Genomic DNA, 20,993 nt, shown 5'->3' with positions numbered 1-20,993 from the left:
GTACCGGCACCGGAGGGGCTGTGGGCAGCGCACGGTGGCTTGCGGGGACCAGAGAAACAGTCTCAGCTCTGTCTCCGGCCCATGGCTTGCAAATGGTTTGTCCGGACCATCCCCACGGAGCCGGGGAGCCCCCCCTGCCCCAGCAGGAGGGTGAGGGGTCCCTGCCAGCGGCCGGCACTGAGCCGGGGGGGATGCTGCTGGGCACGACCTCTGCTCATCCCTCTGTCTGCGGGTGCCGTGGGGCTCCTGGGGCCGAGCGGTGCCGGCAGCCCCCTCCCGGGAAGCGCAGCCCCCCGCGGGGCTCCCATCCAGCGGCAGTGGCGGGGCACAAGCCGTTTGCCTTCTGCTGGCCCTGCCTTCCCCGTGGCCAGCCCTTGCATCCCGGCGAGGGATGGTCCCAGCATCAAGGCGAGGAGAGCAGCTGCTCTCCCACCGCCCTGCGCGCGTCCCGCGGGGGAAGAGGGAAAAGCCCCGTTTGCCCTGGCAGGGCCGGCGGAGCGCGATCGACTGCGGCTCTCGGCAGCCGCCGAGGGAGACGGGCAGGGAAATGGGCTGCTGCGAGCAGAGTCCCGACGGAGTAAAACACCCGATTGAATTGATTTCGCTTGCAATCGGAAACTCTATTCTCAAAGCAAACGGTGTTATCAGCCCGCAATGAGCTGAGCGTGTGCTCCTCCGAAGAGCGCGCTGGGGGGCTGTGCTGCCGTGGGGGCCCTGCCTGCGCTGCCCCGCCATGCCTGCGCTGCCTTGGGGGCTTTTTGTTCTCAAATCGAGAGTGCGAAGGAATCATCCGCTGCATTTGGGGGTGCGGTATCTGGCCACCCGGTGACCTGCAGGGAGGACAAGCTCTGCCTGCCCTGGGTTGCTTTCTGTCCCATGTCTTGCCGTCAAACTGTGCCAGCAGCCCCGGTACCAGGGCCGGAGAACCCCGTAACCCCCCGCTGGGGCTGGTTTCCCCCCTCGGGCTGAGTGGGGTCCGGGCAGGGTGCGAGCCGTGGCAGCAGTGGGACCCCCGGGCTGTGGGTGCTGGCCATGCCCGGCAGACCGCTGCGCCCGCTGCACCCGCTGCGCTGCCCCGGGGAGCTCCCGGGGTCCTTCTCCCTGGGGCAACCAGGGGGTCCCAACCCCAGCCCGCAGCGCTGCTCGCTGTGCAGAGCGCCTGTCAGGGACATGGGACCATATAAATTACCCTGCCCTGCGCCGCAGCGGAGAGGACAGAGTCATGCTGTAAAACCCCTCGGCTCCTGAGCAGTGGGCTGCTCTCTGCACCGAGCGCGGCAGGTTTTGCAGAGACAAGAGCATGGCACTTGGAGGAGCGGAGAAGCAGCCGGGGGGATTTCCAGCTGCCGAGCGCAACTGAGAGGAGACCTGTGGCTGGGTTTCTGCGAAGGTTCAATGCCGCTGTGACCTCTAACAATATTTTCAGGTATGCAATCTAAGATAATGACAGGGCTAATCAAATCTCCAGCATAAGCTGTTGGTTTTGGGGTCAGGAGGGAACGTACTGCACCTAGAGCAGCAGTGCTTAATTGCTTTTGTCTTTCCCTGAATCAGAGGAGACAGCTGGGCTTGGTGGGCCACGGGGTCTCCTGCTCCGGTCTCGCAGCTGCGTGTGGCTGGGTGGTTGCTGCATGCTCGAATTGAGCTCCTTTATGGCAGAGCCATGGCTCCTATTCTGCTGGCCCTAGCAATTGCAGGAGATAAGTGAAAAATCCCTCCATGCTCCCAAAGACGGTGCGATTGCAGGTTCCGCAGCCTATTGCAGATAAAATGATGATTAAGGGGTCCTACCCTATAAGCAGACAACCATGTTGACCTTATTTAGGCTCCTAATCAATTTGCCCCCGGTGTGATTAATTGAGATGCTTGCCATTGATTTTTCGTGAGACAGGAGCGGCTGAGGCGGGATTCACAGGGATGCCTGCAGGGAGATATCCAGGGCTGGTTGCGTCGCGGTGGCAGCGAGCGGCTGAGCCGTGCCGAGTCCTCTGCCAGGCAGGGATTATCCCGGCTCTCCTCAGCCGCGGCTCCTGGGGCCGGCTGCTGGAGGCTGCTGCCGGGCTGCCTCCCTGCCTCTGCCTGCCGGCGGGGGCAAGGGCTGGGCGCTGCAGGGCCGGTCACGGAGGTCTCGGTGGGGTTTGGGCTTCCCGGGAGCCCTCCCGCATCCCGCAAATGGCGCAGCGGATCCGGGCCCCGGGGAGGGATGGGGCACTCTCCCTCCCGAGTGAGCGGGCAGCTCAGGGAAGAGCCCGCGCAGCTGGTGCCGCTGTCGGTCCCTCCGTCCAGACCTGCCCGCGGGCGCACGGTTGGGTCCTCCCTTGCCACCGGCTGCAGCAGCGCCAGTGAGAGGGTCCCTGGAGCGTGGGCTTGGCCAGGGCGTGCTGCGAGGGGCAGCGTGACCCCCCTCCCTCCCCGAGCGTCCCCATCGGAGGTGGCGTGGGATCACTAAGGGCCGGGGCCCCGCGTGAGCTGCTGGCGGCTGCCAGAGTGGAAAACGCTCTGCCCAGAGCTGCGTGTTGGGGGTGAAGGACCTACGGCACGGATGATTGGAAAGGATTTTCTAGCTAAATTGCTGAGCAGATGGATTTACCCTGGACTGGTCCTTGTGGACTCTGGAACATTTTCTCTTCTGTCATGGTTCCTTTTTATGACCTGCCATTTGCTCCAGCAAGCGAGAAGAGAGCCCTTGGCGTCCAGCTCCCGCTCCGGCTGCCGTTCAGGAACACGTCGGCATCGCTGCTGGGAGCCGCTCGCTCCTTTTCAGGAATGGTGCCGGGGCCTGGCAGGACACCCCTGCCCACCCCTGCTCCCCGGCTGCGCCCGAGCCGGGCAGGCGGGGACTGAGCCGCTCCCCCCTGCCTGCGCAGCCGGGGCTCTGCCTGTGCTGCCCGCCCTGGCTGGGGGGTGCTGGAAAGGTGGGAAGGGGCAGCTCCTGCTGAGGCAGGAGGAGCTGGCAGCTGCCGGCTGGCGCTGGAGGATGCTGTGCCAGCGATACGGCGGTGATTTTTATAATGAGCTGTGAATCGTTATAGCGACCACCTGCAGTGCGTGCGGTAGCCAGCTTGTGGTCCGGCTGGGGGGGTCTCCTGCACGGGGGGAGCGCGGTGCTCCATCCCCTCTGCCGCCCCGATGCCAGCACGGGCGCCAGGAGGGCACCAGTGGGTCTTGCCGAAGGCAGAGCTGTGAGCCCTGGCGCTGCCAGGGCGGCGGCGATGGCAGCAGGCTGGGGATGCACTCCTTGCCGCCGCCGAGTCAGGGCTCCAAACGGGATTTCTCTCTTTGCCTGGCGGCCCGTCAGCTCTGCTAATTCCACACGGGCCGCAGCCCCGGGCGGAGCGGCTTCCAGCCGCGGTGCGTGCCCTCGGCAGCTCGCCGGAGCTCGGCACCTCCCGCGTGCCGGGTGTATTTTCCGCCTCTCCGTTGTCTGCCTGGTGCTGGTGACAGTCCTTTGGGGGCAGTTTCTTGGCAGACCCCTCTGTGGTGGCAGCACGTGCAGCGGTGGTCCCGGGAGGGCGGGCCGGGTGCTCCCCGTGCTCTGCCATCGGCGCTTCCACGCGGTGATTCGGCCGGTTACTTCGGTTTCCGCTGTCCTTGTTTATGACTGATATCTCTCTTTCTTAGAAGAAGGGGGAAGGACGGCTCGTGATCTCCCACCAAAAGCCCTTCCCCTTCCTCCAGCAGTGTTTCTGCCATTTACATTAAAGGCTATAACGGGTTGGAGTAAATGGAGCAGGTTTGCAATTAGTTTTCGAAGTACTTATCTCATTAAAGTAAATGAATTATTGATTTAGTGACACTCATGCTTTTAGTGAGCGGCACAGTGCCATCACCACTCTGTTCCCTGGCTCACAACGGTGGTGGCCGGCCCTTGCACGCCTGCTCCTCGCGTGCACGTGGGTGCGTGAGCAGCGAGTGGCCGCTCTGCCTCTTACTTGGCTTCGTAGCCGACGCAGACCCATGCCGGACGTGAGAGTCGTGTCCCTGGGAGCACCGGCACGGCTTTGCAAGGGGCACCCGTCACGGTGCGGGCAGGCGTCGGGCAGCAGAGCCCTCCGGGGAGGGACAGGCTGGGGACCGCCGCTGCCTGCCGAGGGCTGTGCCCCGGACGAGGTCCAGACCCCAGTGCCCTGGCACGCTCTTGCGGGCACAGTGGCTGTGCCGCGATACCTCCTGCCAACCCGTCCTTGCTGTGCCAAGGATGACGAGGGAGGGAGGAAGGCAGCCCACCAGTGCCACGGGGCGCTCGGCTCGCTCGGTGCCCGGCAACACGGCAGAGGACTGGCGTGGGGCTGCCAGGCGGTACAGGGGGGCTGGCGCTGGTCCCGTCCACCACCCACGCCGCCTGCGGCTCCTCCGGCCGGCCCGGCGCTCGCCGGGGCAGGGAGAGGGGTGCGCGCTGGGCGCTGGGGCTGGGCGCTGCCTGCCAGAGCGTGGCCGCAGGAGGGTGAAGTGCTGAAGTGCTGTGCTGGAGCCAAATGCTTATGGCTGAACCTGCCGCCCCCCCAGCCAGCTGCTGACTCAGCTCTTTTGCGCTTCTCTGTACAGAGATTTAATCTCTCCCGTAAGATAAAACACTCCATTAATGGGAACCTGTCTACTCAGAGCCGCCCCTCTCTGGGTTCCAGGCAGGAAGGGCTGTGCTCTTCTGCCGCCAAGAGCGGAGGCTGCCGCTGCTGGGAGAGCGCCGAGGACGGGCCCGGGAGGTGCCCGACCCCGCACAGGCCGGCCGTGCGGCCGGACACCTTGCCCCTTCGCTCCTGTGCCCCCACGTCTGATGTGGGGTGGGACAAGGGGCTGCGGGAAGGATGCCGGTGGGATGAGCCGGGAATGCCGGACTCCTCCGGTGGTGCCTGCCGTGCGAGCGGGTGCCACGCGGCTCTGCTGGCGGGTGTCACGGGCGACGCGTGTGTCAGAAGCGCTTCATCCTCCTCGGGAGTGCGGCGCGCTGGGAGGGAAGAGGTAGCGATGCTGCAAGAGCCGCTGTCATCGGGCGGGCGGGAGGAAGCGCCGGGGAATGAGCAGAAGTTGCAGCAAGAATTTCGGTTGAAAGATTCACAGCGATTACTCATGCTGGTGTTTTGGTGACCGCAGTTAGGACTGGCGATGCTGGCAGGGGCCGTGCCGAGCGGGCACGCTCCCTGGGTCACGCCATCCCCTCCCTGCGGGCTGAAGGCCCCAGTTGTCCCTTGCCAAAGGAGACGGTTCTCCCTGAGTGGGGGACCTGCAGGTCGCTCAGCATCGCCCGCGCCCACGGCAGCCCTCGCCCCGCGGCGCGGCACTCTCGCCTCTGCCCCCGAGGAACCGGCAGCTGGAGCTGGCGGTCGGCCCTGTGCTGGGGCCCTTGCCCGTCCTGCCCGTCCCCGTGCCGCTCCACCTGCGCACCCTGCCTACGGCTGGGCTCGGCGAGGCAGGGCAGGTCCCCCGGGAAGGCAGGAGCCGGCCGGTTGCGGTATTGGGAAGGGGGTTGCCAAAGAGGGGGCAGTGCCATGTGTTGTCACTGTCCCCAAGAAGTGACTGCACTTTCTGGACTGAGGCCGCCATTTCGGGGATTCTCCCAAAGGGTTACTCAGCCCGAAAGCTGTCCTGGTGCTGGCCCCTCACCCGGCCCCGCCACGAGCCGGGGCTCCTCTGGGCGCTGCCCGAGCACCTCCTGCCCGCAGCCCTTGGCCAGCAGCACGGCACGGCCCCGGCTCCGCGGCAGGCGGCCAGGCAGAGCCGGACGATGGTGAAACACGGCCCGAGAGCGGGAGCCAGCGCTGCCTGCGTGCGGGACGGCCCCAGCCCCAGCCCCCTGCCCGCGCCTGCCACCCACCTCCAGGAGCTGCTGGGAACGGGGCGTCTTATCTTAGTTAAAAAAAATTCCTTCTCATTTAATTAAAAGTGTTGACATTGTGCCTGGCCATCCCGCCCGCCAGAGAACGTGGTTATAAATTAAACATTAAACCTTTAATGGCCCATAAAGAAATATTCGCTGCTGCTTATGTATATAGGGGATATAAATAGAGAGGGCTGCTGGGGGAGGGGCAGGATATTATTTTTCCTCAGCCAGATAATCTTTGCTAATGAATTTAATTAAAAGCAAAATTAATTTAGGATTTTTGGTGGAAGGAAGGGGGGGTCAAAACGCACTTTGAAAAACTATTGAGAAGTTTCCCAGCAAAGTGCAGTGGGGCGGCTGGCCCAGGCCTGCCGCAGGGTTGGTCCCGTGGTTGCAAGGTGGGGATGGGGGCTGTTGGGGCGCAGCGTCCGTGGGGCCCCGGGCAGCTGCCGGGCTGGGTGACACAGGTTGCATTTCCAGGGAGCCCCGTGCGGACACCCCACTTCAGATCCAAGTGGTTTTAGCTGGGTTGGGTCTTGCTTAGAAGCTGGCCTGCGCTGGGCTCTCCTGTCGTGGATGCGGGTCCGTGTGAGGCTGCTCGGGGCTCCGGTACCCCGAGCAGCTCGGGGCTGCTCGGGGCCCCGGCGCAGGTACCCGGGGCTGTCTCCTGCCTGGCTGGAGCCAGTCAGCCCGGAGCGTCGCCCGAGAAGCAGGGGCAGGGGCAAGACCCCTGCCGGTAACGCTGAGCCTGGTCGCCCAGAGCCCTGAGCTGCTCCTAGCCCACCTCCCATCAATGCTCTGCCGGGGCTTTGGCGCGTGCGGCAGGACAGGGGGGTTTTGGCTGAGCATCCCGGGCCCTGCGGTGCCTGCGACCGCCTGAGACTTTTGCCTGGGCCGGTGCCAGGCTCGGCGAGCTCCCCAGCCGCGCAGGCGAGCGCGGCGCGTCCCGGCTGCCGGGGCCCCAAGCTGCTGTGGGGAGTTTCTCAGAAGGTGCCTTCCTTGGGAAATGTGTTTGGGAAATGAGATTTTACCCATCACTGTACCTCCCCGAGGAGAGCGAGCGTCCTTCAATTATTCATCGGCAAACAGGCTGTCTGGGTTCCCAGCACACCCAAACCGCCTGTAGCACACGCTGGAGTTCTCTGCTCCCGCTTTCCCGTCCCCTGCCTTCCCCTGCCAGGGATCCTGGTGAGCGCTGCCTTGGCGAAGCCGAGGAAGACCTCGGGAGCGGTTGCTGCAAGGCAGGAGGGCAGGAGGCTCTGCCAGGCCCGCTGCCGTGCGGGGATGTCCCCTTGCTGCTGGGGACCGGGGAGTCTCCGACTCACTTTTTTGGGGCACCGGCGTCCCACGGCTGAGGCTGCCCCGTGGGTGGCGTGGGGGGCTGGGGAGGGAAGACCCCCGAGCCTGGAAAACGTGTCTGGCTGGGCAAGAGCTTTCTGGAGGGTTTTTATCATAAGAACACTAATGGAAGTCAGCACCAGCCTAATGAGCTGTGCTCCTCCATGAATCTGATTCATTGAGGCAGGAATTACCATAATTGATTATCCTGCTGTGCGGCTAAGAGCGGTGTTTGCTAACAGAAGCGCCTGGGAACCGGCTCCTCTCTTCCCGAGCCACCGCCACGTGCGGCTGCGCCTCCGGACCATCCGTGGCCCTGCTCTCGCAGGGATCGGGCCCTGGGTCTGGGGCTGCGTCCTTTTGCCCGGCCCCGGGGACAGGGCTCGTTCTGTGCCCGGCCAGCCCCAGGCGCGGGGTCCCTACCCCCACCCAGGGCTGCCTTGTCTTTCGGTGCTGCCCTCTGGGCCGGGGGCTCGGAGGAGCATCGCAGCTCCAGTGTTTAAAAGCGGAGCTGCTGCTGCCTGCCTGGGCAGGCAGGGAGAGGCTGCGAGGCTCGACACCTCCAGGTCCCCAAAGAAGCAGTTCACAAACAGAAACAGCCCTCGCTTACTCTTTTTAAAACCTCTCGTGATGTATAAGCTGTTCTCATTATTTTTGAGGGTCTGACATGATTTATGAACATTTGGGTTGGCAATGTTGCAAAAGCCAATTAGTCGAAGTGCAGCTTTCAGGAAGTTTTCTTTGAAATTCGGCGATATTCTCCAAGAAGTGCCCAGAGCTGGGACGGCAGCGGCAGAGCCATATGCCGCAGGGCTCGCTCCTTGCAGGAGCGTGACACTGCCCGGGTGCAAGGGGCAGGGACGGGCACTGCTGGGGGGCAGAAATGCAGGAGCATCCTTGGGTGCGTGCAGCGAGCTGGGGTGGGCGGAGGGCTTGGGGCGTGCCAGACCGGCTGGGCGCCGGGCGGTTCGGCGACGGCTGTGTCCTCTCCGACCCCGCTGAGCCGTGGGCTGTGCGTGGGGCCAGGGCTGCGCTTGCAGAGTCCCGGGGAAGCCGAGGAAGGGGCCCGCGGTCCGCGGGAGCTGGGTCAGGTTCGAGGTGCGCTGGCCGAGCTGGAGGCGGGGGTCCTGCTCCCGTCGCCCCGTGCAAAGCGCAGGCAGGCAGCGTGGCTGCTCAGCGTCGGGGCTCGGCCGCCCCGGGTTGAACCCCCAGCCTGGCTGCTGGCTCTTAACCAGGGCAGGTTTCCCAGTGTGCCCGGGGAGATAATGCTCACGGTCGTACTTGTATTCGAACATTTCGCCAGTCAATGAGCAAATAGCATTGACTGTAGGCAGGTTAGCGATGATGATCATTGATTTTAATTCTTCCTCCTCTTTCTTGTCTTTTCTTAGAGAGCCCAGCACGAGCACCGCAGGAGGAGCTGGGCTGAATAAAAGGTACGGTGGCGTTCGTTTCTGACGGCCAGAGAGGCGAGGGGCTGCTCTGGGGCTCGGGCAGCGGCTCCTGGGGCCCCGCGGCTGCACAGGCTGACCCGGTGCTCTTGGGGCCCAGGGTCCCTCCGAGCATGATAAAACCGCATGCTAAAACCTGCATGTTTAGGGGCAGGCGATGGGTGCTGCTGCCCGAGCTGCGCGGGGCCGGGTGGGACGGGGCAGCACCCTCTGCCCGCGGCGCTGGGGTCTGGCGGGGGCAGGCGGGCAGGCGCAGAGCCGTGCACCAGGGAGGGCGGGGAGGAAGGCCGCCTGCTCCTCTCCGCCAGCAGCCCCCAGCACCCGCCGGGCGCTGAGACCCCGCGCAGGCATGACGTGAGTGGCGTGAGTCCTGGGTGAGGAGGGCCGAGGGCTGCAGTGTCTGCGAGCTGTCCGTGTGTGCTGATGTTGCTGTCTGTCTGTCTGTGCTCCGTGAGGCTCCCGGGAGCCGTCCCTGGGGAAGCCTGTTGAGGGGACCCTGTCCTTACCAGCGTGGCACCAGCCCCCAGCCCCAGGTCCTGGCCCTGAACCGGCAGTTGCCCACTGCGGAGGATGTTTGCCCCGGGGTCCTGCAGCCCTTCCGGTGAGGTGTCCCTGCAGCTCGTGGCGTCCCCCAGGCTGAGACCCAGCTCGGGCAGGCGATGGCTCGTGCACATGAGGGGGGTGTCCCCTGCCAGCCCGGTGCCCGCTGGGCAGACGGGGGTGGCTCCTTCCCATCGTAACCTCGTGTTGCTTGGCTTTGCGGCAGTAGAGTCTGGTCCCGTTGCAGGGTGGGGGGACCAGGTCCCCCTGAAGGTCCGTCCTGCTGAGTACAGCCCAAACCCATGCTCCCCCCTGGTCCAAGCCGGTGAAGCAGAGGAGCAGAGTTAAGACAAGGGGCTGGGGGTGAGGATGCTGATGCCTCCATCCCTCCGTGCCCTGGCACTGGTCCGGAGGTGCCTGTGCAGCAGCGGGACCGGGGGGTGGCGGTGGCCAAGGTGGTGGCGCTGGGCACTGGGGAGCTGTCACCGTGCAAAAGTGATGGAGAAAAGAGGTGTTTGGGGGGAGTGCTCTCGTTTCTGTCATCGTCAGGATGAGGACAAAGGTGACGAGCCGGGAGGGGGTCGTGGTCCAGGAAGGTCCTGAGACGCCGTGAGAAATGTGGAAAAGGAGCCGCTGGAAGGAGTGGGAAGGCTGGGGTGGGAGCTGGGCTCGCAGGCAGCGTGAGCCAGGAGCCAGGATTAATGGGACGAAGGTGTGAGCCCGGGAGGAAAACGTGCCAGTCAGCAGCGGCAGCGTGGGCTGCGGGGCCGGGGCGCAGGGTGCCGGGGCTGCTGCAGCGTCATGGTTTGCTTCCAAGTGGGAGCGAGAGTCCGAGCTTCAGCTGGCTCCACGCTGGGCCGTTCAGAAAACCCAGCAGCACTGGTGCAGCGTGGGCAGAGCAGGCAGGGCACGGGTGATCGCTGGGGCTGGGCAACAGGACAGGCAGGGAGCTCCCTGCAGGGCCAGGGCTCGCCCCCACCTCTGCCATTAGTGTCTGTACTGATGTCTCTGCATCTCACTCCCCGTGCTGAAGCGAGGGCTTCGCTCCCTCCCGGTGTCCGGCTGCGTGCGGGGGACGGGTGGCACTCGGGTCGGTCCCTGGGGCTGCGGTGGGCTGTGGGTGCCCAGAGCACGCCCGGCCATGGCCACGCGGTTGTGTCTGGAGAGGAGACGTGCCCCGCGGCGGAGGGGAGGCAGCAGCGGGGTCGGTGTCCTGAGGCCGAGCGGCCCCGGAGCCCGGTTCGGATGGGAGAGTTGGGACGTGGCTGCGGGGTGACTGGGCGCGGTTTGCAAAGGTGCCTTGGGGCGAGGGGCGTGCGTTGACGCGGGGCTGGGGATGCTGAAGCTGGAGGAGGTGAAATAGCGCTGGGAAGAGAGCTGGGCCAGGGAGCCGAGCTGGGGAAGCCTCCTGCTGCCAGCCCCTCCCCTGCCTCTGCCCCCCTGCCCAGTGACCCCAGGTTTTGGTTTGCATGGTGGCAGAGGGGTTTCAGTCTGCTGCACGGGGCCCCTCTGCGCCGGGTCTCCGTGCAGCCGGCGCACGCCAAGAGCGCGTCCTGCACAGCAGCATGGGGGTCCAGTGGGCTGCGGGGCCCCAGGCGGCGGCTGGGGCTGCCTTTGCAGGGCACAGGGAAATAGGAGAGGGTTTTGATCACCAAGGTATAAGGAGGAGTGGGAAGCCCCTCACCCTGGCTGCCTGCAGTGGTGGCTCCTCTGCTTTATCACCCTCTCCTGGTGCTGAATTATTGAGAGTGTTGCTTTCTTTTATTGCTGTGCTGGAGGAGAAATGCCTCAGCCCGGCTCTGCTTTGAATATGATTATGGGGCTGGAGATGTCAGAGCCAGCTGGGCCCCAGAGACCGATCTGCCACCCCTCTCACTCCTGCGCCTTCCCTTATTTATTCCCTTGCTCCCGCCTGTGGTTCAGCGCACACAGTCCCCTCGCTCTCCTCTGCCGAGCAGCGTCCCAGGAGGACGGGAGATTTAGTGCCTGACAAGCCGCGCTGCCCTGCTGCTGAGCCGCCGTGTCCGCGGCGTGCGCCGGAGGTGGCTGGGAGCTCGCTTCCCACGGGGAAGGTCCGTCTCGCCCCCGGAGCCCCGCTGTCCACGGGCGGAGGAGCCGCGCCGCGGGCAGAGCCCATGCAGGGCTTGTCCCCGTGGCCCACCCTGCGGCCAGCTCTCCCCCCGCCTCCCGTGCGGGGTCTCGGCCGGCCCGGCAGCTCTCCCCTGTGGGACAGGGTCTCCGTCCACCTCTGTCCCGGGGCTCTGCCTGGGTGCGATGCTGGGGCTCGACGGGGCCGCTGCCCCGCGTCAGCAGGGACTTCTGGGTGCCCTTCTCGTGCAGACCGTGGCGGCCACATCCTGGGCTGCAGGACGGCTTCTGCAGGGACCGTCCCCATTGCTCCTGCACACGGGGACGGGGGGCTGCTGGCTCTGCCCCCCCTCGGGCCGCAGCCTGGCAGAGCAGGCGATGCTGGGCCCCCCAAGACAGCCCGTCCTGGCAGGGCCTGCTGGACCCCGGCAGAGCATCCCTGCCCACTGGGAGCAGAGATGGGGCACGGGCGGCCGTGCAAACTGCTGCCCGCTGAGGGGTGCTGGGAGCTGGCTGGCACCTCGCAGGTTAACCGCGAGAGCAGCCGATTCCCATATTGACAGGGTAGCTTGAAAAATGCTGAGGCAGGACATCAGCTCCTCCGAGTGTCAGCGCGGGAGCCCACGCTGCGCCACGAGCGCACACGCCGCCGCTGCCGGCCACCCCCCAGCGCCCAGCCCGGCCACTGGGCCCCGGACCGCCGCCCGGGCGCTCCGGCTGGGGAGCGGGTCGGCTCCCCCTCGCACGCTCGCCCTTCCCTTTGCTCTTAAAGACACGAGAGAGGATTTCATTTTTATCCCTCCCTCTCCCATTTTTTTTCCCTGGGGTGAGTAAGCCCCTGCTCCACTGCACGCCCAGGGCTGTCCCCGCGTCCGTCCTCCGGCCCCTGCTCTCCAACCTGCCCAGCAGCAGCATGTCGGACGCCGGCAGCCGGCTCTGAAGCGTGCGGCGGCGAGCGACCACGCCGCGCCGGGGAGGGAGGTGAGCACGCAGGGCACCGGGCCGTGCCGGCCCTTGGCGCTGGAGCCGGACAGCGAGCGCCCGAGGGGAGAGAGCCCACCAAGGAGGAGCGGCACCCAGCGCAGCCAGCGTCAGGGAGCAGCCCACCGCCCTCCCGCCGATCCCGTGGAGCTCCTCAAGCACCCCGCTGCCGACATGATGATGTATTTTTGGGTAGGTACCGCCACCAAGGGTGGGCATTTCCCCTCTCTCTCTGCCGGGGTTTTGCTCAGGGTCGGGGTCGTTTCCTGCCGTTGTTGCTCCCCGGCTGAGCCGCCGGCCCGGCACAGCCTTCCTCCCAGCAGGCAGGGGACGGGCCGCGATGCTGGCGGCAGGCCTGGCGTCGGGGAGGGATGGGGCAGCAGCGGAAGCGGGCAGGGCTCCCTGCCTGGGCACTGCGGCCTCCTCCCTGCCTGAGGGCAACCCCAGGCCACCGTCCTGCCGCCCCCTCCGCTCCCTCCGAGCTCCCCCGGTGCTGGCCACAGGCAGCAGCCTCCTCGCCTGCCCAGGGTGGCCAGAGGCTGCCCAGAAACACCCCCAACCCCGTCCCCTCTCGGCTGCGGCAGGTCGGCGAGCAGCCGCTCGGGCAGGTCTCTGCCGCCGGGACGTAGAGCGGTGGCTCCGGAGCCTGCGCCGGGGGCTGTGCTGGGAGGGACGTGGGTCTGTGGTGGCAGCGGGGTGTTCAGGCGATGGGTCTGCGGGGAGCAGCAGCCGGCCCCTCTCGCCTGGGGGTCTGTCCCCCGCGGGTGCCAGCCCAGGGTATGGAGACCGCTCGCAGGGTGGCCCCCGCGCTCGTATCCCCAGCTTGAAGTTGGTGGCCGAGGCCGCTGAGATCCCCATGGGGACCCCGAGGTCCCTCTGCGGCTGCGGCACCGCAGTCCCCGTTCAAGTGGTTTGGAGCACGCGGGGCCGCGCGGTTCGGTCTGGTTGGCCCCTGCTGAGCCTGGAGCCGGGGCACGGGGCTGGGCTCTGCGGGGGCTCGGGCTCTGCGGGGGCTCGGGCTCTCCGTGCACAAGCGAAGCTGTTGAGCCGTCCAGGGGGTGGCTGGCGGGGGACGGGCCGAGACCCCCCCCGGCCATCCCAAGGGCTTTGAGCGGGGACGTGATGGGGTCTGCCCAGGCCCTTCGCAGTGGCCGGGGATGGGATGCTGAATGTGGACGTGAGCTCCTCTCCTGGCTCGGCTGGGACAGCGAGCAGAGGGGAAGGGGACGGAGGCCAGCATCCTCCCGCGGGGCTGCACGTCATCCCCAGAGGTGCAGAGCTGGGCTGCGTCAGGCTCTGCGTCCTCCTGGGGGGCTCCCTGGACGTCCCAGCTCAGGAATTGGGGCTTAAGCCAGTGGCACCAGCTCCTTCCACCCCCTCCCTGCTGCTCCCGCTCCCCCGGCGCTGGCTGAGCTGGCCGGGGGCCGCGGCAGCCCTTGAGGGATTACGCACCCCGGGGAGCCGCGCTCCCCTGGGTTTCGGAGCAAGGAGCAGAGCAGACAGAGCTGGGCGAAGGGGGATGTGGGGAAAGGAGCTTATGGGGTAGAGGAGGATAATGCGAATTCATTGTTTCTCAGGGAAGCGGCTTTCAGGCGTAAGGTGCTTTGTCATGAGAGATCCCGGTGCCGCCGCCGATCCCCGCCAGTCAGGAGCCTGTCGGGGCTCGCAGAGCCTTCTCCTGCCAGGGCGTTAATTCTGCCCAGGGACTTAATGAGCCGCCACGGCTGTGAAAGCAAACCGCTCTGGAGTTTCCGCTTGCGGCTCCAAAGGTGCCGTGTGGCTTCGCGGAGCTCCAGCTGGGGCAGGGCGCGGGGCAGCAGCACCGGGGTGCCTGTCCCCGAGGGAGTTCCAAGCACAGCTCCCCGCAATGCGTTTGCTGCCTGGGGCAGCGGGCAGCGCAGCGGTGCTCGGAGGTCTCCCTTCCTCGTCCCACGCAGTGCATGTAGCCAGCCAGCCCGGGACGGCCGGGTCTCGGCATCGTGCGGGGCACAGTGGCATCCCCAGCCCTGCCAGGAGAGAGGCCAGGCGAGGGCTTTGCTCCCGGCAGAGCGGCTGAGCGTCATTTCTTGGCATCGCGGGCAGCTCTCTGTCGCAAGCGTGGGAGGAAGCGGAGGGGTTTGGTTTCCCTGCGTGGCGGGAGCGTGGCCGCCGTCAGGAGCGCTGCGGGGAGCGCTGCGGTGGCAGGCGGCAGCGGGTGGCTCGGTAATCGACACCGCAACAGGCTGGGATGCCAAAGCAAAATGTCTTCAAATTAGCAGTAATTGCAGGCGAAATAAAGAGCATGTGGGGCGAGTGGAAGGAGGGTTCTATAAATATTATGATTTTTAAAGTTTGCCCTGGAGTCCTAGAGCCTGTTTAAACGCTAATATCCTGTCGGTGCATTTAAAAAGCCTTATAATGAGGACTGAGTGCCTGCTTCCAGGGCACCTCCTGCCTGGCACTCCCCCTCTGCCCATGTCACCTCTCTGCTGCTCCCCGTGGCGTCCCAGCCCGGGTTGCCCCGTGTCCAGCACCAGCAGTGCCATGCACGCCCCTGCTCGGGGACGTGCCAACGCCCCCGGGTGGCCTCGACCGCCCCATCCTGCCCTTGCCCCGGTGCCCCACGGGCTGTTGCTGAAGCCCCCCCGCTGCAGCCTGCAAGCCCAGTGTGCAGCGCTGCACCAGCTTGGGGGGGGGTTTCTTGGGACCCCCTCGTCAGGCAGCAGCTCTGATCCCGGGGAAGGGGGGGCTGTGGGAACGCGGCGTTTCAGGTCTCTGGGTCGGCAGTTGCTCGTTCCTTGCGTCACCCTCCATCATTCTTGCGTTGCCCTCCTCCCGTGGTGGCTGTGGCTCTGGCCCTGGCAGCACCGGTGCGGGGCACCCTGCTGAGTGCGGTGCAGCCATTTTACCTGCCACGGCCCCGCCGGTGCTGCCCACCCGGCCCACCAGCTTGAGGTGCTCGGCAGCATCTGTTCTGCCACGGTTCTGCTGCCTGCACGTTAATTCTCATTAAATCTAGGGAGCCTAATTGCCATTTCATGTAAATATTTTGTCAAGTGAAAGGGCTCTAGGAAGGGCCGTGCTGACTGAAGGCAAGCCGCCAGGCTCTCTCACCGCTGCGGTCCTGCTTGTCCTGCCCAACCACAGCTGTAAACCGTGTCCCCGCTGGAGCTGCTGCGTGTCCCGCAGTGAGCCCAGAGCTCGGCCGTGGCCGGCTGCCGGGAGGTGCCTGTGCACCGTTTGCTCGTGCCGGATGACAGAGACACCAGCTTCCCTGCTCGCGCATCCCATGGGACGGCTGCAACCCAGGCTCCGTTTTGTGGAGAGCGCCGAGGGTCCCGACTCCTCCCGTGATGGCTGAAGGGCAGAGGAGGGACGGCACGAGGGGCAGCAGGACGTCCCTGGGTGCTGGCCCAGCCGCTCTGCTGCTCCGCACAGCGCTGGCAGCTCCGGCCGGAGGTCGAGGCCCCCCGTCTCCAGGCCCCCGTCCCATCCCCCCCGCAGCGGGCAAGGAAAGTTTCAGTGAGGTGGTGTTTTTCCCTAGATCCCATTAAATTTTCATGTGCTTTCTCTGTATTTCTGCTCCCCTCCCAGCTGCCACAGCTGCTGTCCCAGATACTTGCCGTGTGTCGGTCATGGTCCCCTCCTCAGCCGGTGAGGTCATACCCGGGTGCTGGTGACATCACTGCCCCTGCCCGGGATCTGTGACCTCATGGCTGCTGTGGCAGGCAGGGAGGCAGCAGCCTGGGGCAGAGGCGGGATCTGGGTCAGCAGCAGCGGGGGTGCTGGGAAGGCGCAGAGCGCAGGTTTTCAGTACAATCTCCGGCTTCTTTGGCGATTCAGAGCAGGGCGGGCTCCAGCGACCCCCGGAGAGCCATCGGAGGAGGAGGAGGAGGAAGGAGCAGGGGGAAGAGCGGGAGGAAGTTTAACTGGGTGCAGAGGAGGCTCGGCCAGGCATCCCCAGGGAGCTGGGGCATCCTCCCCAACATCCCACCTGCGCTCCCCGGGGGTCCCTGTGCCCTGGCAGGGCTGGTCCGTAACAGCCATATAGGGTTCCAATAGGCCCGCAGTTAGTTTAAACCACATCTGTCTTTTAGACATGGAGCAAGAAACCAGGAATCTATAGGCGGCTGCACAGCTGTCTCCAGAGATGGGGGAGCGTGCGGGGATTCGGGGCAGCACGTGGCGCTGGGACGGTGAGAGCTGAGCCGGCCGGGCTGGGAGCTGTGGCGCAGCCGGGGCTGGTGATGCTGGCGGCGGGAGGGAGCGCTTTGGTTTGTGCTGTTGCCGGTGCTGGGTGCTCTGTGCTGGCAGGTCCCGCGGTCGGGGGACCCCTGCCTGGGAGCCCGTGCAGCCCCTGTGGCCCCCCCACTCCTCCCGCGCTTCTTAGTGCCCACCACGCTCTGGGAGAGGTGTCACCGTCCCAGTCCCGTCCCAGTAAATCCTGATGCTGCCCCTGCGCCGAGGGGCCGGGAGAGCCTGGGGGAGCTCGGGCAGAGGGAGCAGCAGCACAGTGATGGCACGGAGGTGCTGGGGCAGGGGGCAGGGACCTCTCTGCAGCGGGGCAGAGCCCGCTGGCACGCGGTGCTCTCGCCCGTCACCTCTGCCGGTCCCTTCTCGCTGCCCTGGTCTGCGCCCAGAGTTGGGTTACTCTCTGCAGCCGACCCAACGGGGCACGTGGGACCTTCCCCTCGCTTCACAGCAGCTCACATCCGTCAGCGCCTTCATCTAATCGCTTTATGTCTATGACTAACTACTAATGAGCTTTTAATTAATGAATGCCGTGGCTTGGGGGCATTCTGGAGCGGGTGGGAGGAGAGGACTAGACGGGTGCCGTGCTCCCTGGGTGCGCGTGCTCCCTCCACGCGCTGACCCCGTGGAGGCTGGGAGCACACGACCTTGCCGGTCCTCGCGGTGGCGGCTGCACCTCGGCCTGACCCATGGCCCCTCTTGGCAGCTCTCCCAAGCGGCAGCGTCCGGGCTTGTGCCCCAGCTTTGCACGGCTGGAGGGTGCCACAGGGGTCCCCCGTTAAACACCAGACACTCGCAGCCCACCTCTGGTTGTGCATTGCGTCCCCTTGGTGCATCTCTGGCAGGTCTGTGGGCCACCCATCATGCCTCTCTGCCGGGAGAAGGTGCGGGATGGCGTCCCGGGGAGGACTGCAGCACTGGGGTCTGGGATTTCCCGTTGCATCCCATGCAGGGCTGGGCTGGGGGGCTGGACGTGGCATTTGGGGCAGCCCTTGGCGGGCAGCAGGTCTGACGTGTGCTCAAGGGCTTGGTGCAACATGCGCGGGGCCCACTCAGCACCTGGATGCGTGGGATGTGCTGCAGCCATGCCGTGCCACCGGTCTGTACTGCACCGCACGCTCAGGCAGGCTCCGGGGCAGAGCCCTGGCCTGGGCTCCAGGCAGACCTCGGAGCCCTCGTTTCTGTCGGATAGTTTCCAAATGGTGGAGGCGAGCGTGCCTCGGAGGGAGCTGAGCGCCCACGGTTCTGGCATCTCCCCGGGAGCGGGAGCCGGCAGTGCCGCACTGGCCGCCTCGGGCACCTCCTGGCGGGTCTCTGCTGCCGGGCCGGCTCCCGACCACGCGCGGCCGGTACATCCCGGCTGCCTGGGAGCAGCCCGAAGGGTCGCGCTTTCCCCAGCGGGTTCCGTCGGCGGTTCGGGGGGCACACGCCTGTCAGCTCTCCCAGCACAGGCTCTGCCCCTCGGCTCTGGTGCCTAGCTGGGCTCCGGACCAGCGGCCGAGGCCACTCCTGTCCCGGTGCCATGTTGTTCTCCCTCTTCCAGAAAACAAAACCGAGGAGCCCTCAAGGGTTCATTTAAAATAAATAAAAAATGAAAATAGTGCTGATTTGAAGGAAAGCCAGCCCCATCCTGTGCATGGGAGCGCATCGCCAACCCATCCCCGAAGGGCAGAGAGAAAGATGTGCTTAGAACTGCAGCCCTGTGCAACTTCTGCCTTTGATCATATATCTTACATGTGCCCTTTGCTTTCCCTCGTCTGATATTTATTAGGTTTAATTTTACTGGGACACGGCTGTAAGTGAGACAGATGGAACGGGGTCTGTGCGCCTGGTGAACACATCTTAATTAAACAGATAAATAAACTTTCATTCCAGGAGACTTCGGTTTTGGAGGGGTTCCTCTGGGGCTGCGGCTCCGTGGGGCTGGGCAGCCCTGGCTGGGGCTCTTTGGGCCCAAGCGCTGTGGGGCTGCCCCAGCGCAGCCCTGGTGCCACTGCCGGTGCCATCGGCCAGGGCTGCAGCACAGCGTCACCGCCGGGGTGGCTGGGAGCAGCAGGGCGAGGGAAATGCCCAGCCATGCCGGTGTCCCACAGGGGCTCCCCGCTGCCCTGGGGGCATCTCTGCAGCCGGGCAGATTTTGGTGATGGCTGGAGGAGGGAGAGAGGAGACTCGAATGCTCCTCGGCTCCCAGAGGCGTGCCCAGTGCCCCCACTGCCGAGGTATTTATCCTGGGGAAGCACGGCCAGTTCCTGCCGCTGACAGCGGTGCAGAGGGTCTGCACTGGCAGGGTCGGGGCCGGGGTATCTGCCCAGCACGTCGCTCCGTGCGGTCTCCCCGTGGGAGAGCAGCGTCTCTCCTTGCCCCGCGGCTGGAGCCAGCCCGGACCTTCCCGTGACGCGGGCTGCTGGCTCAGGCTAGTGCCAGGGCTCGTGGCGCTGCCACCGGCCAGGAGCGCCTTTGAGTCACCCTGCCTGGAGCCAGGCTCCAACGCGGGGGAGGACGGGCAGATTACCTCATCCTGGAGCCAGCTCCCGGCTCACGTGGTTTGCTTGGTTGGGCACCGCAAGCCCAGAGCGTTGGGCCATGCCCTTCCCTTTTCACCTCCGCCTGAGAGCAGTGCAGGAGCCGTGGTGGAGCCTGGATCATCCCAGCGCCTTTGGAGTTGCCCGTCACCTTGCCCAGGGTGTCCCTCGCCCCGTGCCAGGGTGGTGTGCGGTGCTCGGGTGCGTGTGGGTGCCTGGTGGGGCCCCTCTCCCACAACTGCCCGAGGGGCTCTGGGAGGATGTGCTCGTCCCCCAGCCCTTGCAAAGCTGCCCCATGTCCTGCCCCGGGCACTGGGGCGCACGGGAGAGCACAGCACCAGGGCCACGGGAGTCCCTGGGGAAGGGGAGCTGGAGGCGAGTGGGGAGCGCAGGGTCTGAGCACCGAGGTGTGCAGGACGGGCGGGTGCATCGGGTTCCTCGTGGTCCCTTGGGAGTTGGAGGGAGGGCGGTTGTGGTGGGGCATAGGAGCTCGCTGCAGCCCACGCTCCTTGCAGAGAGCGGTGGCCGGAGGATGCTGTTGGTAGCGGATATCGCTGCCAAACTCCTTTCGGCTCTCAGTACCGTGGGGCGGTGGTGGTGAGAAAACCCTCCCCTGGCCCGGTGCCCCTCCCCGATTTGGCACCTTGCGGTCCCTTTGGAGCGTGGTCACCCCAGCAGCAGGACCCTGTCGGGGGGCTGGCACCCCCTTAACCCTGGCCACCACTTCTTCAGGATGGCTTTTCCCAGAGCTGTTCGGTTCCACCAGGTTTGCCCGGTGGCTCCGGGCCGGCTATGCCACACGCCGCTGCTTTTGAGTATCTGCAGCAGAAACGGGAACCGCTGCGAGTGTACCAGGACACTGCAGCATGTCGCTATGTCTGGGGATACTGTGGAAAATCCCAGCCTTTGAATAGGGCTGTTCGCGTGCTGGAGGCTCCGGCGGAGACGGAGCATCAGCAGCTGCTGGCACAGACCTGCCTTTGTGCATCACATTTGGCCAAGATGGAAACTGAACTGAGCCCAGGTTTCATTTCCCACATACCCAAGCACAACGCCGTCCCGGCTGCCTTGTCGCTGGCTGTGGCTCTGAAGTCGGGCGCGATGCAGCGCCGGTGGTGCGGGGCGCCGGGGCAGGGACCCCTGTGCCAGCGCCGAGCTCTGCGGCACGCGAGGGTGCCGGGGCTGCCATGGAGGCGCGAGGTGGGACCGGGGACCCAAACGAACACACGTGTGTGTCCATACGGGCTGTCCCTCGTGGGCACCGGCGCACCGGCTATCGCTATGGCAGCTGTGCCAGAGGCGTGCGCGCTGTTGATGCGTCAGGGCTGCTGGCAGGGCAGGCCCAAATGCCAAAAAGCCCCTCGAGCTCTGCCGGGGCTGGCCCCCAGCCCACTGCTGGCGGGAGGTGTTCGGGGCAGGGGGTGCCCACGGCTCCAGGGAGTGCGGGGAAGCCGGTGCTGGCAGGCAGGGCCGCCCCCTCTGGGTCACCCTCGGGTGCTGGGGCCCCTCTGGGTCACCCTGGGGTGCTGGGACCCTCCGGGTCACTCTGGGTGCTGGGGCCCCTCCGGGTCACCCCCGGGTGCTGGGGCCCCTCTGGGTCACCCTGGAGTGCTGGGACCCTCTGGGTCACTCTGGGTGCTGGGACCCTCGGGGTCACTTTGGGTGCTGGGGCCCCTCTGGGTCACCCTGGAGTGCTGGGACCCTCGGGGTCACTTTGGGTGCTGGGGCCCCTCGGGGTCACTTCGGGTGCTGGGACCCTCTGGGTCACCCTGGAGTGCTGGGACCCTCGGGGTCACTGTGGGTGCTGGGGCCCCTCTGGGTCACCCTGGAGTGCTGGGACCCTCGGGGTCACTGTGGGTGCTGGGGCCCCTCTGGGTCACCCTGGAGTGCTGGGACCCTCGGGGTCACTTTGGGTGCTGGGGCCCCTCTGGGTCACCCTGGAGTGCTGGGACCCTCGGGGTCACTGTGGGTGCTGGGGCCCCTCTGGGTCACCCTGGAGTGCTGGGACCCTCGGGGTCACTGTGG

At 66.0% G+C, this 20,993-nt stretch overlaps 1 protein-coding gene across 6 annotated transcripts in view; it reads left to right on the top strand.

Moving 5' to 3' along the window:
- The window catches only part of RBFOX3 (RNA binding fox-1 homolog 3), a 193,178-nt gene that overhangs the window by 145,758 nt on the left and 26,427 nt on the right, over positions 1–20,993 (top strand). For 4 of the 6 annotated variants that reach the window (XM_072881094.1, XM_072881100.1, XM_072881098.1 and 1 more), the window contains one exon: positions 8,548–8,592. The exons of 1 other annotated variant lie outside the window; for it this stretch is intronic. Coding sequence is in view for 1 of the 5 variants with exons in the window: in XM_072881096.1 (XP_072737197.1) it covers positions 12,391–12,408 (18 nt within the window). In the remaining 4 variants the exon portion in view is untranslated. Of the gene's footprint in view, positions 1–8,547; positions 8,593–12,070; positions 12,409–20,993 lie in introns of all 6 variants that reach the window. One more of the 6 variants, XM_072881096.1, reaches the window with a different exon arrangement.

Source organism: Ciconia boyciana, chromosome 16, assembly GCF_034638445.1.
Source record: "Ciconia boyciana chromosome 16, ASM3463844v1, whole genome shotgun sequence".
Taxonomy (NCBI): domain Eukaryota; kingdom Metazoa; phylum Chordata; class Aves; order Ciconiiformes; family Ciconiidae; genus Ciconia; species Ciconia boyciana.
This window is presented reverse-complemented; position numbering and strand designations above follow the sequence as displayed.